At 38.9% G+C, this 15650-nt stretch overlaps 1 protein-coding gene across 1 annotated transcript; it reads right to left on the minus strand.

The window, feature by feature from the left end:
- Positions 1-5862: 5862 nt before the first annotated feature.
- LOC147623387 (chlorophyll a-b binding protein type 1 member F3, chloroplastic-like) lies at positions 5863-7179 on the minus strand. Its single transcript, XM_086821767.1, has 2 exons — positions 7131-7179; positions 5863-6245 (listed from the first exon to the last, which is right to left on the minus strand). The coding sequence occupies exons 1-2, from the start codon at positions 7177-7179 to the stop codon at positions 5863-5865; spliced, it is 432 nt and encodes a 143-aa protein (XP_086677893.1).
- Positions 7180-15650: the final 8471 nt, after the last annotated feature.

Consider the following 15650-nt stretch of genomic DNA (forward strand, 5'->3'; position numbering starts at 1 on the left):
AAGTTTTCAGTTTGATTTTCTTTTGAATACAAGGAGTATTTCTTGAGTCAGTATCCCCAAAACTTCTTGATCGGAATTCTGAATTTCATACCAGAATTCTTTGAATTCTATAACCTTGATCCACAGATCAATTCAAAGGGTCTCAAACTTAGTTTTAGATTTGGTAGGAGCTTTGAGTGTATTTTTCTAAACTGGTCATACCTTCTTTCCTCGAAACTGACAAAAGAGTTTGGTCTTAGTCATTGGTCTTGGTCATTGTCTTTTTTCGGTCATTGTCTGATTCAAGGTTCAAGTCGGATAAGATTTTTCCTGAACTATCTTTCTCGAAAAGGTTTGATAATTCAGTTACTATTTTACTGAATTTCTTTCTTTGAATATTCACTTAACTAATTTCTAAATTAGTTACGAATTTCAATGAGGAATAAGTTAGTCATTTATCTGAATATTTCGATCTTGATAGATTTCTTGAATTTTCTTTTTATAATCCGTGTGAATATAAAACGATAGAAATTTCTCTCTTAGAGTATTTAATTATTCATTTATCAAATACTCTTACAATTTAAACATATAATTTAAGAGAATTCTAATTTTGATATAAAATTTCTTTACACATCTATTTATGCATAAAAATCAACTTCAATGGGAATAACACTTTTATAAAAAAAATCCTTTTATGCATAAAATCAAATTTAATAGGAATAACACTTTTAAAATAAAAAGAATTTCTTTATGCATATATTTATGCGTAAAAATTAATTTTTATAAGAATAGTGCTTTTATAATAAAAAAATTCCTTTATGCATCTTTCTATGCATAAAAATCAAATTTAATAAGAATAACACTTTTGTAATAAAAAAATTTCCTTTATACATCTTTTTATGCCTAAAAATAAAATTCAATAAGAATAACACTTTTATAATAAAAAAATTTCTTTATGCATCTTTCTATGCATAGAAATCAAATTTAATAAGAATAACACTTTTGTAATAAAAAAAATCCTTTATACATCTTTCTATGCATAAAAATCAAATTTAATAAGAATAACACTTTTGTAAAAAAAAATTCCTTTATGCATTTTTCTATGCATAGAAATCAAATTTAATAAGAATAACACTTTTATAATAAAAAAATTCTTTTATGCATCTTTCTATGCATAGAAATCAAATTTAATAAGAATAACACTTTTTTAATTAAAAAAATTCCTTTATGCATCTTTCTATTCATAAAAATCAAATTTAATAAGAATAACACTTTTGTAAAAAAAAATTCCTTTATGCATCTTTCTATGCATAGAAATCAAATTTAATAAGAATAACACTTTTCTAATAAAAAAATCCTTTATGCATCTTTCTATGCATAGAAATCAAATTTAATAATTAATATCAGTAATATGTATGCATATTCATAGGTGAATATGTACATGGAGTAATTAGAATATTTCTTTTAGATGAAAAAATGGTGGAATAAAAACAAACTTTCTTTTTCACAAAATTCTAGAAAATTTTACCATAACCTCCTTTGTATGGCTGACCATTTCTCATTTTTATCTTGCTTTATTTAACTTAATTAACCCAATTTATAATCATAGAACTCTGATCTACACAAATTTCTAAATTCAAGAGAGTAAACAATAAGAAGAGTTTAATTAATCACTTAGTTAATCTTTCTAGGATTAAGAAAGGTTGGAATGTAAAGAAGAGAAGGGGGTGGCCTTTTCATCAAAGGCATAGCATTTGAATTTAATTCAATCGTTTGCAAAACATAAAAATAAAGAAAACCATAGACTTTTTATTAGAATTCGTAAACAAAGTAAGAAAATTAGCTTACATGGAGTTGTAAGCTCTCCTTTGGCTTGAGGGATTGAGGGTTCTACTATTGTTTGAAGCAATAGTGGCCACCAATTCACTTTGGAGAGGAATAGGCCAAAAACAATTGAATCATTAAAAAATTCAATGGCTCAGGATAGGAGTAGAGTAACAGTGCATAAACACCATTAAGCTTTTACAAAGGGGGAGGTTTCTATTTATAGGAAAAAGTGAGCCTCTAACCAAGAAAACTGATTCTAGAATTTTCCATATCAGTTTGGTCAATTTTTGAGCATTTTTGGGTCAGTTCAACTTACTTTTTGGATCTAGTTTTGAAACAGGAGAGAGAAGAGATAAAAATATCTCATTTTATTAATTAAAAATTGGGGGTAAGGATGAGAAAAAGGTGCCTACTTCATGAGGGGAGATCCCCACTCTGAGGTGTCACAATTCAGTTTTTAATTCTTTTCTTTGGTCCTTAGTCCGCACTAGTGTCATTCTCCCCCAAGGCCTTTAGAAAATGGCACTATGCCATTCTCCCTCATGGGGTTATATGGTGAATGGCACTTGTGCCATTCTTTGGAGAGTATAGAATGAGAATGGCACTATGCCATTCTCCCTCATGGGGTTATATGGTGAATGGCACTTGTGCCATTCTTTGGAGAGTATAGAATGAGAATGGCACTAGTGTCATTCTCACTCAAGGGGTTATGGGGAATGACACATGCCATTCTTTGAAGAGTATAGAGTGAGAATGGCACTAGTGCCATTCTCCCCTATGGGGAATGACACATGCCATTCTCCATTGCCCCCTGGGGAATAATGGCCTGGGGAATAATGGCACTAGTGCCATTCTAGTCGATTTAGGGAGAATGACAACAATAGTGTCATTGCTTGGAGAAGAATGACACTAGTGTCATTCTAGTCGATTTAGGGAGAATGACAACAATAGTGTCATTGCTTGGAGAAGAATGACACTAGTGTCATTTTCTATATATAGAGTGAAGAAGAATACTCCAGATAGAACATGGCAAATACAAGTGCAAATATTTGTTTAATAGTAAAAGGTAGAATTTATCACTCACATACTAGTTTATATGATCTTTGTGTCCTTTGACAAGGCCCTGTCTTGGCTTGTTTTGTCTCCCAAAAGCAAAACATTTTGGAGAAGAAGGACACAAGTATGATTACTAGGGCTAATGTAGTATTCAAAGTATTTTACATTTGGGATTGAATATGAAGTATCCATTCCTATTTTGAATTGTTTTAAGGCACAAAGTCAATATGTGTACATAACATTAACTATCAACTAGGTAAATGACCTAGTGAAGAGTTTTGCCACCAAGCATCTAGCCACATGTGCTTATCTGATATCGTTCCACAAAGTCCTAAATAATCCCATGCACACAAGAATGAGGTAAATCTCAAAAAGTTAAGGGAGTATACATATTGGATATGAGATAACACTCAATCTATGCAGTTAAATTCTTCATATAACTCAAGCAATAGGGGAGGCATTTTTTCAAAGAAGGAGTTTTTACACGAGAAGAAAGGCTCACATCATGGTCGATGCTCTATTAGTAGAGGCAAGTTACAAGATATCATCACATGTGACTAACATGGAGGCACAGAATGTTATGAAGAACCATCCATATATCGATATCTTGCAATATCTTAGGGCACAATGGAAAGTAAATATTAAGTGTGGTGAGGTTGAAAACCACCACACCTATTGTGTCATCTACCCCAATATCCCCTGGAACTGTCCCAGTCTCCCTTGAACCTATCTCTATCTGTGCATGTGTTCCCAACCTACCCTTGTCTCCCCACCTATCTTTTTCTCCTGAGATCCACATGAGCTCATTTGAGCTTGATCTAGCCTGAATTTCTTCTTGACAAATTCACTCCTAGATTTTTATTATTATTTTCTCTTATGGACTACTATATGGAAAGTGTCTAAAATCTATGAATTGTTCTAGTTATTATGGATGTTATCATGCTAAACCTTCCAACCCCATGTTATCATAATATCATCTCCTGTGGATCTAATTCTTGTATGTTTGTAACATGGGGGAGCCAACTAGTAAACTTCACCACCTAGTGCATGAACATTTAGGTAAGATACATTTTCTTTGCCCCCATAATATCGGCTTGCTCTAGTATTTAAATTGAAACTTTTCCCACATCATCAAACTCTGATTCATGTAGATTCATGAACAAGTGTATATTATTTTAAAAATCCAAGTACCATTCTTTTGCATCTATAGCCCCATCCACATATGACACATCTATGACCTTTCTCGTTTCCTTCATCTTATCTACAAATCATATTCATAGAAAAAATATAACTTCACAAAATAAACATTCACAAGGTTCCAATTACAAGACAAAAGATTCAATTAACAAATTATTCAAGAAAAATTCATGATTCTCACTCTTAATCCATATGCTACATAACCCCTAGGGAAGAATAACACCAATGACGTTCTCCATAAACCCTTAGGGAGAACAACACTACTATGATTTAGAAAGGTAGTATTGTCATTATCCCCAACCCGAAGCAGATAACTACACTAGTGTCATTCTCCATAGTCCCATGTTAGAGAATGGTACTACTGCCATTCTCCATAACCATTGTGGAGGCCATTCTCCTCATTGAGGTTTTGGATAATGGTAGTAGTGCCATTCTCCCCTACCCAAAGGGAAGAATGGCATTGGTGTCATTCTTCATAACCCATTATGGAGAATAGCACCACTAACATTTATTCCATGGAGTAAGTGCCATGCTTCACACAACAATGACTCCTTGTTTCATTCCCAATGATGCCCTATGCCTTTCTTCAAAGGATCCTACCTGAAGTAGAAGCCTAGGTGTGAAACAGTATGGAGCCTTGTAGTAGAAATAAGATAAAATATAGGTGGATAACTCTACAACATAGAAATACACATCATAATTAGAGGGGTTTGGGAGAATACCATGCTAGTGTGGTCAGCTGCTGCAAGAAGAGAGCTGTTGCGTGAGGAGTGGTGATCAAGGCAAGGATGCAACACAAAGATGGAAGCAGGAAAACAAGAGACTTGACATTCTTATTTAGGGCTCTTGTAGTACAGAGTTCCAAGTTGTAGGTGAGTGTGGGAGTGGGCTTGAGAATAATCCCACATGGGAAGTTTTGGGAGTTTTAGGAGTTTTAGTATAAATAGTGGCTCATTTGAGAGCTCACCGACACATTGGGCTGAACTCATGCTTGAGCTCTCTTGAGACTAGCTCTCCCTCTTGTTCATAGAGGTGCAAGCTCTTCTCTCTCCCCATCTACACTATTGTATGAGCAATGCTCTTCTAATTCAATGCAATGAGATGATGTTTTTCTCTCTTCTCATCTCTATTCTCTAGTGTGCATGCTTCTTTGTTTATGCTTGTGGGTTCTCTATTAGGCTTTGTGTGCTAGTGGATTCAAGCTTAAGCTTCTCCATAGCTTGTAGCTTATCCATGGGCAAGGCATTGCTTGAGTAGTGAATGAGAATGCATGTTTATTTCAAGTTCCATTAAGCTTCAAGGTTTGTGTGCATGCTAGGGAAGTAGGTGCTGGAGAATGAAGTGTGCTTTGAGCTTGTGTGCTTATGAGTGAGCTTGTGTGTGCATTAGCTTAGCTTTCTTCTTGTATTGGATGCATGAATGAGTGGGTTGATGAGTGAATGAGCTATGGCAAGATTGAGCTTGTGTGTGTAAAGTCTATGTCAAGGTAGTGGTGTTCATAGCATCCTCTCCCGAAAGGGATAAGCTTCCATGCACCTAACCGGGTTGAATCCCCTAGCAATGAAAGGAGTGTTTATCATTCCATTGGTGAGCTAGGAGCGTAGTTTACTTGCCCATATTGCATACGTAGGGAGACGACCGTCTTTCCATTGGCGTCGCTGCAGGGAATACGACCTACGGTTGGTTGAGGACCCTTGGTAGCCATTACATTCTAAACATCATTAGGAGTAGGATAATTAGACTCTAAGCTATTGTAGGGAAGCTCTAGCAGGCGAAGAGTGCTGTTCTTAATCTCCTTCACCTTCAGCTCAGCAAACGCCTCGGGTTTGTCAGCGAGACCCAAGGGGTCGAAGCTCCCACCAGGTAGATGGGGTCTGTGACCTCACCAATTAGAGGCCTGCCTGCAACTTTGTAACCCTCCACGGCGCCCATCAGGATCACCTGGCATGCCCACATGGCCAATATGCTCTGCGCATGGACCAGGCTTGGGTTGCCAAGGTAATCTAGGCCGCCATCCGAGAAGATCTGCGAGCCGGCCTTGAACCACACGGCCTCGCCAAACTTCACGCCCATCTTGGCCAGGAGCTCTGGGGTTACGCAGCCCAAGGCGCCCAACATTGCCCAACGGGCGTGAATCACCTCCAGCTTCCGGTTCTTGGCGAATGTCTCCGGGTCAGCTGACAGACCTGCATAGAAATCAAATTAAATAAGAATAACACTTTTTTAATTAAAAAAATTCCTTTATGCATCTTTCTATTCATAAAAATCAAATTTAATAAGAATAACATGGGGGAACCAACTAGTAAACTTCACCACCTAGTGCATGAACATTTAGGTAAGATACATTTTCTTTGCCCCCATAATATCGGCTTGCTCTAGTATTGAAACTGAAACTTTTGCCACATCATCAAACTCTGATTCATGTAGATTCATGAACAAGTGTATATTATTTTAAAAATCCAAGTACCATTTCTTTGCATCTATAGCCCCATCCACATGACACATCTATGACCTTTCTCGTTTCCTTCATCTTATCTACAAATCATATTCATAGAAAAAATATAACTTCACAAAATAAACATTCACAAGGTTCCAATTACAAGACAAAAGATTCAATTAACAAATTATTCAAGAAAAATTCATGATTCTCACTCTTACTCCATATGCTACATAACCCCTAGGGAAGAATAACACCAATGACGTTCTCCATAAACCCTTAGGGAGAACAACACTACTATGATTTAGAAAGGTAGTATTGTCATTATCCCCAACCCGAAGCAGATAACTACACTAGTGTCATTCTCCATAGTCCCATGTTAGAGAATGGTACTACTGCCATTCTCCATAACCATTGTGGAGGCCATTCTCCTCATTGAGGTTTTGGATAATGGTAGTAGTGCCATTCTCCCCTACCCAAAGGGAAGAATGGCATTGGTGTCATTCTTCATAACCCATTATGGAGAATAGCACCACTAACATTTATTCCATGGAGTAAGTGCCATGCTTCACACAACAATGACTCCTTGTTTCATTCCCAATGATGCCCTATGCCTTTCTTCAAAGGATCCTACCTGTGTAACAATCTTCTAGATATTGAACTTCAAGGTTGATCAAAATCATATAGGTGGTGTTTATAAAACACTGTTTATATGGGACCACAAATTTAAAAGAACTATCCAATTCTCAACATTCTAAAAGACAAGCTTAAAGAACATTAAACCAACATATACTATTAACCAAACGAAAACTACATGCTCTATGCCATTAATGGAGACAATCCACATGATGTCTCTAGCCTTTAAGTTATTGCATCCAGGGATTTCACTGACATAAACGAAAACATGTGAACATGTTAATAACATATGTTAATAACACAAAAAATCTTGTGATCACATGTTATATTCACAAAGCTTTCACAAGGGCCTAAAAAAATTATCTTTGTTGGGCATAAAAAATCTTCTTAGGTGGCCACTGACCTGCTATTATGTGAAGATGGTAACATGAGAACATGTGAATAGCTTATTCCCATGTGTAGCCAAGATTTTAAGGGGTTCCCAAATGGCAAGTGACCTGTTATTTTGTAAATGGTAACATAAGAACATGTGAATAACTTGTTCACATGTGTTATTATCACAAAAAATCTTGTGATCATGTGAATATTAAATCCCTGATTGCATCCTTCTAGTCGCAAACTTTCTTGGGCTTTTGCACATACATTTGGAGGAATCTTGATATCTTATGGAATTTTTTACCCCTTTGTGACCCATGCAAATATTACCGAATCTGAATTTTCTGCCCCTTTTGTGACCCATGCAAATATTACTAAGTCCACAAGTTCCCAATAGACTGAATCTTTCTTATTACACATCCAATATTTTTTCCAATAATCTACATAAACCTCAGCAATACTTGCATTTCACCTTTTACATAATGGTGCCCAATACTGTGTTAAAACTTTCTTATAGCTCTCAGATGTCTTGTTCACATCAACATTGCTTTGAGCTACACCTAGCCTAATTAGGTGGATTGGCTCTGCCAACAATCGAACACGGACAAAGTCACCCTTTCTAACATAAATCATAGGTTGAAATGCTTCCTTAGGTCTTTTCCTTAGAGGACCATAATAGTGATCATCATCAAATTCTTGTAGACCCAAGAAATCATCATCATCAACATTTTCATTGATGTCAGTTATGTCTAGTCCACGTGTTCGTGGCCAAAATTTTTCATATAAACCTTGGACATTAGGTTTACCTACTCCTCTATCATGTTTTTTCAATACTCAATCATAGGACCAATATACCTAGTTACACAACAAACCCACCTCTACCAATACTTTATGTAATCCTTGATACCCTTTATCACCTCCACGTGATCTTTGATATATACAAACATTGGAACCATATATAGATCTCCATTCGAAAATATTGGATTCTCCTCATTATTCTTCTTCCACAATTCAATGCCACCTTCTTTTGGCATCCATTCGATGGATTTTGGATGATCTTATACTGCATTATTGGTAAATTATCTTGCATAAAGAACCTAAATTGAAGTAGCCCACTAATCCATAAAATGATATTTTTGATATACAAATATACTAACATGGATTTTTTCATCAATAAATTACATTTATGAGAAAAATTAAAAAATAATAATTTTTGGGATCGCCACAATTTCGGGATCTAACACCAGTTAGTTATGTTTAAGGAGTTGTGGGGACCTGACAGTTAGTTATGGATGTACTAGCTTCTGACAGGCTTCTGACGTGACCCTTGAATTACAAGCTTTTTGGAGGGAAAAAATTATTTTCATCATACATATTGGTTGGGTGGTGTTTTTTCCACCTCAAAATGTAAAAAAATAAAAAATAAAAAAAATCAATTTTTGGGACCCACCTAAATATGAGAATGTTTTGCTGATGTGTGGAAGGGAGATATGGTGGGAGTTAATGAGAAAGGAGATTTCAAACTGACAAGAAAGATTCAAGTTATAGAGAGTGAAGATAAAAATTCAAAAACTAAGAGAGAAAGTATGAGAAAAGTCAAGAAGTAAGAGAGAAAGGAGATTTCAAACTGACAAGAAAGATTCAAGTTATAGAGAGTGAAGATTCAAAAAGTAAGAGAGAAAGTATGAGAAAAGTCAAAAAGTAAGAGAGAGAGTATGAGAATATTCTCTTTTAAAAGTAAAACTAGGGGTATGGCTGATGTGGCAAGGCAAAAAATAGGGGTCATCATAGCCTGTCTCCCTTAAGCCCAGCTTTTTAAGCTCTAATCCATTAAAATTATGAATGCTTAGGAGGCCCTTTTTGGGTCCAAAAAATTCCTAATGATATATATGACACACCGATTCTTTACACGAACTCCTGCCAATGATGGCAGGGTAATAGGCCTTAATCTTCATTGTTTGTGCGACTCGAAGTTTGACTACATGGGGGAGTCACTTGGCCTCATATTTCGGTGTAAAAACTCCACGAGGTAAAGTTGAGGTGCCGAAGAGCAGGGTGAGAGAGATCTGCTTAAGGGGGGACCCCAAAGGTGCAACTGGGTAATGGGAGGATTCCCAAAAGCCCTTTACTACTTCGGTAAGAAGAACCACTTAGGTTAGGTCACTAAATTCTAACTTAAGCTAATGTCGAAACGACACAAATAAACCTTTGTATATAAATCAAAAGAATGAATCAAACAACACATCTGAATTGAATACGTCTCTGTGCATCGTCTCTCTCTCTCTCTCTCTCTATGATGCAGTGGGCACACACACACAGTGATACACACACAGCACACAAGTCTTCTGTCACTCTTACATGGTATCCGCCGAGATAGGCACAGCCCTATTGTGAGAAGGAGATAGGCGTAGCCCTATTGTGAGAAATGGCAATTACAATGCGCACAAACTCACTTCACGCTCCCTTACTGCACAATTCACCCTCTGACCCATTACCTCATAACCTTAATTGAAGTAAGCCCTCATTCTCTCCAACAAACCCGAGGAGCTTGTTGCTGCGGCAACAAATCTTGTTCCCTTGCTGATCCGGATGGTGATGGCACAAGTTCCTGCTGCTGCAGCCTCAAGTCATCGCACTCAAATCGAGCATCTCAACTAGTCCAATTACCTTGTATGGCGCAGACTCATGGAGATGGTGTTACGACGACACAATTTATGGACTGTTAGACACAGCTTGCAGAACAGGGAGAGGTCATCTTGGAGTATACCCCAACAAACAATCAATGGGCTGATTTCCTGATAACAAAGGCGGTTCCGCAAATGAAGCATGAGAATTGTAGCAAGCATCTCGTTCTACATGATAGGAGGTCCTTGTTCAAAGGAGGGGGTGTATGAACGTAAGTGAATAAAACAACACAACCATAATCTAATGTCGAAACGACACAAATGAACCTTTGTATATAAATCAAACGACACATCTGAATCGAATACGTCTCTCTGCATCCTCTCTCTCTCTCTCTCTCTCTCTCTCTCTCTCTCTCTCTATCTATCTATCTATCTATCTATCTATCTATATATATATATATATCGCGCACACACACACATAGTGATACACACACACAACACACAAGTCTTCTCTCACTCTCACAGTTTGCACATTCAGACATTCCCTTGATACCCTCACCAACGACATCCTTCACGGCGGCCAACTTGATAGGGAGGGATTTCTTGTATGACAAGCTGAAGTTTTGAATCATTTGGAAGTACCTCCGGTGCCTCAACCACCACGAGACAAATTTCTCAAAGAACTGCAATATGCAAACTTATCAACTTTAACTGGATCATTGCAATCTTGTTGCAAATCTGTGTAGTCAATACACACGGAGGAAGATGCATCGCCCACTTGATCATCTTTAAGTGTGGGAGTGAGGATAAGATAGAAAGTGATAGCGTTGAGAATGAAGAGAAGATTCAGAAAGATTCTATTATTGCTTGGTTGCAATTATGAGTTTAAGCTTCAGGTGTTATGTAAAACATTTTTTACTTGAAATTTGAAGATTTCATAAAGCCATATTTTTATGTTGCCTATTTTCTCATGATTTTGATGTGTTCGAGGGGGTTCAAAATGGGTTCTGGCAAAGTTTGAGCCAACTTGAAAATTTTTGGATTTTTTTGAAAAAAAAAACCTTAAAATTTGGCCTTATGCACTTGCGGTCGGGACGTCATATAGACACTGCCATAGGGTCTAGGGCACCTTCTAGAGTACCTACGCAGGAAAGTGGGACCGAATCGGTAGAAAATTTGGCAGATATTGCCGAAACCTTTTTCGAATCCCAATCTGATACCCTTTCCAGGACAACTAGCTCATTGTCTATGGACAATCTAGGGCCGTCAAATAGTCATCCCTTACCCCCAAATAGGACACCCAAAAGATCTTTTAATCCATTTGAAGCCGACACCATGGGGTTACCACTCAATGTGAGACTTCAATATGTCTACACGAATTCTCAAGGAGCTGAGATCTTTAGGGATCCACAACAACGGTATCTCGTTAAAATTTGGCAGATATTGTCGAAACCTTTTTCGAATCCCAATATGATACCCTTTCCAGGACAACTAGCTCATTGTCTATGGACAATCTAGGGCCGTCAAATAGTCATCCCTTACCCCCAAATAGGACACCCAAAAGATCTTTTAATCCATTTGAAGCCGACACCATGGGGTTACCACTCAATGTGAGACTTCAATATGTCTACACGAATTCTCAAGGAGCTGAGATATTTAGGGATCCACAACAACGGTATCTCGTTAAGATTGCAAACTTTTTCTCAGAACTTGATAGAGCACCTCTAGTCAATGACCAGGGTAACATGTACATGGGTGGAGATGGTGTTCGCTACGAAGTCACCTATCATCCAGAGAATGTAGATAAATTAGGAGAGCTCTCTAAGAGTGAGTTCCTAGATTTATCAAAGCCTTCTGGAGCAAGGGAGTTTAGAGATGATTGGCTCATTGAGCCGGACATGCCTGGACCATCCAATGCTGCCCAGTCCTCAAAGCCATCCATAGATGATTTACTTTTTGTAGATCTAAATTTGGAAAGGGACAAGAAAGGCAAGAGTAAAATGGATCAGGGGGTTGAGAACCAATGGGAGTTTGTACAACAAATTCTAGTGACAAAGGTCTTTCAGGATGACCCACTTCAAGAGATCTATAAGGACTCTTTATTTAGAAGGATATTATGCCACAGCTGAATTGCCAGAGCTAGATCTTCCTCTAGCACTTGTGGTGGTAGTCGAGAAGCTTGCAGGATACAAGAACCGAATCGTTGATAAATGGGCGGAGATTCGTGAGCTCACGTGGAGAGGACAACCATTATTCATGGAAGTGTTCTCAACTAATACTGCTAAACCAGAAGAGAGCCTTTCTTGGAGAAACTGTTGCTCCTCCCCTACGAGAGTTCACTAGAGAGGGACCCTCAACATCAAAGTGGACCACTGTTGCAAGTAGCCCAACTCTAGCACCAAGATATTATCCTACACCAAAAGTGCGACCACAGATCACACCACAACAACGTTTCTCTCACTATGACAACCGGAGGGTAGGGGAGCCAACTCGGCCTCCCATAAATGCACCTCCTGAAATGCGGGTAACATGATCTTTGGAGAGGGTTGGTGAGGCAGGTAATAGGGGACCCACACCAATTTGGGATGCATGTGGACCACCTTACCAAAGAGAGGAACCACTGGTAGTGAGAGGCAGTGGGCCTGATGATGAGTACTCAAGACGAGTAAGGCCATCAACAACTCTTCAGAAACTGGTAAAGAAGTACGAAGGGTCGGGAGATCCATATGACCATGTAGCAGCATTTAGGCAAGCAGCTCGAGGGAGCTGAGCAAGTGACTGACAAGCATACGCAAATTGAAGGATTTGGGATCACTCTTGAGGGAAAGGGCCTTGCTTGGTTTCAGGCACTAGAGGCTTCAGACAAATCTTCTTTACGAGTGTTGGAAGAGAGATTCATTGCTGCTTTTTCCTTGATGGAGATTCAGCATGACACAGTAGCAAACATCTACTCTTTCAAGCAAGGCGAGACTAAGAGTGTTAGAGACTGTGTAAATAGGATGAAGCAGTACATTAATCGTTGCCTAGAAGATGAGAAGCCCGCCCAGAGTCGATTAATTTCTCTCTTCTTAAAAGGACTCAAAAATTTAACACTGCACACACATCTCTACGCAAAGAAGCATACAAATTTTAATGAGTGTTGCCATGATGCTATGGATTTCACAGATAATTTCAAATTCCAAGATGGTACTGGCCCTGAGGTGTAACCAAAGTTCAGGGTCTAGCGCACTAGTAAATCCAGACCAGATAGCTAACCTAGTACTAAGGAGATTGGGATAAACCTATCGCCCACCCATGCAGCCACCACAACAGCAGCAGCGAATGAGGAGTGTATTACCTACAGGTCCTCATCTTTGTGGAGCATGTGGCGGTAACCATAAAACCGAAGAATGTAATACCTTTTCTCCTCTAGTCACAAACCAACCCACAAAGAAGTGGAGCCAGGCCTGTGCTTGGAATTTTACCCACACCATGCAGGAATGTACTCGCATTGCAAGAATGAGACAAGAGCGTGAGTAGCAAAGGGGTGCAGCAGCTCCACAAATGCATCAACAATATACTAATTTTGAACGTAAGCCACCGATGCCACAAGAGCAAGCACGACCTGTACTTGGAGCTCAACCTCCTGCTCCTAGGACTGCTCCTGTGAGGTTTGTTGACTACGACAATTCAAATATGTGTAGAGACTTGGTAAACCCAAGCTATGTGGAGGAGGAATATGCATCATATTCATCCAAGGAAAATCTCTTTGAAAGTCTCGCATATCCAAGCCAAGCACTGGAGGCTCGGGGGAACAAAATTCTTTGATGTTGCTAGGCGGCTACCAACCTAGGACTCCAGGGGTCAATGGTAGCAAAGGAAAGTAGAAGCCAAACTAATGGGCCCCCTGTTATGAGTGCAGAGAACCCCATTGGGCTCGTGATTGTCCACATCGCCCAAGGCAAGCAGCTCGATCCAATACAACAGTACCACAGTTTCCACCAATTGAAAGATATTGCCTAGGGTGTTGTGTAGAGCACTTTCCAAAGGATTGTTTGCTGAAACCACATGAGGAAGGCACCTCTCAACCAAAGGTTTCACTCAACTTTGTAGGGGCAGTTCAGTCGCCACTTTCATCAGAGAATGAGGATGTTGTGCCACTTAGAGTCATGACTAGATCACAGACACGAAATGCCGAAATGCAGACTGATGAGACACCTCAAACTAGGGATGCAAAGGCAAATCTAGTGGACAAGACCCTACATTCCAATAGAAAAAGAACCACTAGGAGGAAAAAGAACCGCAACAAGTAAACTAAGAGTGCATCCACTAGTTCTCAAGAAGTCTCTAAACAAAACATGAAGGATTAAGCTTTTACATCCCAAGAAGTGCATGAGGAGCATCAACCTTAACCTGGGCCTAGTGCTAAACAAGATGAGGCTAGTACAACCGAGGATAGTTCAGGGGGTTCTGTTTTTGTTGATAAGGTGAACAAGACTCTAGATGCCATCATTGATGCTCCTAGAAGTCGCATTGCAGCGTTATCTGAGCTACCCAAGAAGCTTCAAGAATACCCAAACCCTCGTGAGGAGAAGATCAATCTAGCTGTACATCAGCAACTCATTAGGGAAGCTCAATCATCAATACTTGAGGGCCCACCTCCACCTATCCCTCGGGGCCCCACCTCTCTTAAGCCAATGTTAGAAACCATACCAGAAGTGTCATCAAGTTGGAAAATGAAAAGTGAGCTGATCTCACAAGCTCATAGAGAGAAGTCTGCACCAATTGACACCCCATTGAAAGAAGGCATTCTGCCACCACCTGGTCTTGCCTTCCCATGCAATGATGAAGTTATTGATGCTAACGAGGAAATGGCAAATCAGATGTGGGCAGCAGCAGTTCATGAGAAAGTTAATGAGAATATGTCCTCTATTATTTCACCTCCATTCTCTGAAATGGATTTTACCAGGGGCACAAAATACAACTTTAGACGCCCAAGCATCTAGGAGGAAGTTCAAACAACTGTTTCTCCTAGAAGTAAGCATACAATGAAAACCTTACCATCTTATTTGGGTGAATATGAGGACTGTTCTCAAACCTTGAGGATACCCTCCATGCATAGAAGGTCAAACAACTGTTTCTCCTAGAAGTAAGCATACAATGAAAACCTTATCATCTTATTTGGGTGAATATGAGGACTGTTCTCAAACCTTGAGGATACCCTCCATGCATAGAAGGTTGACAAAGGAGATGGATATGGGCATCGTGCAAGCTATTTTGTCAGCACCAGTGGCTTGTACCTTACCTTTGCTTGATTTGATAAAGCTTCGACCAGAGTTGTGGAATGATATTGCCACATGTTTGTCAGAGCAGGTATTGCTACAAAAGGGTCACCACCCATCAATGTACTATATACCCTGAGACAAAGCATGTTATGCCAGTTCCTATTAACAAAGTAGGAAAATTTTGTGAGGACGATCTAGGAAATGCTACCCTCCCATTAGAAGTGCGAAAAGTATCTTCCACTGCAATACTTGATA

Source organism: Cibotium barometz, chromosome 27 (genome assembly GCF_041138505.1).
Source record: "Cibotium barometz isolate CiBa-2024 chromosome 27, ASM4113850v1, whole genome shotgun sequence".
In the NCBI taxonomy this organism is placed as follows: Eukaryota; Viridiplantae; Streptophyta; class Polypodiopsida; order Cyatheales; family Cibotiaceae; genus Cibotium; species Cibotium barometz.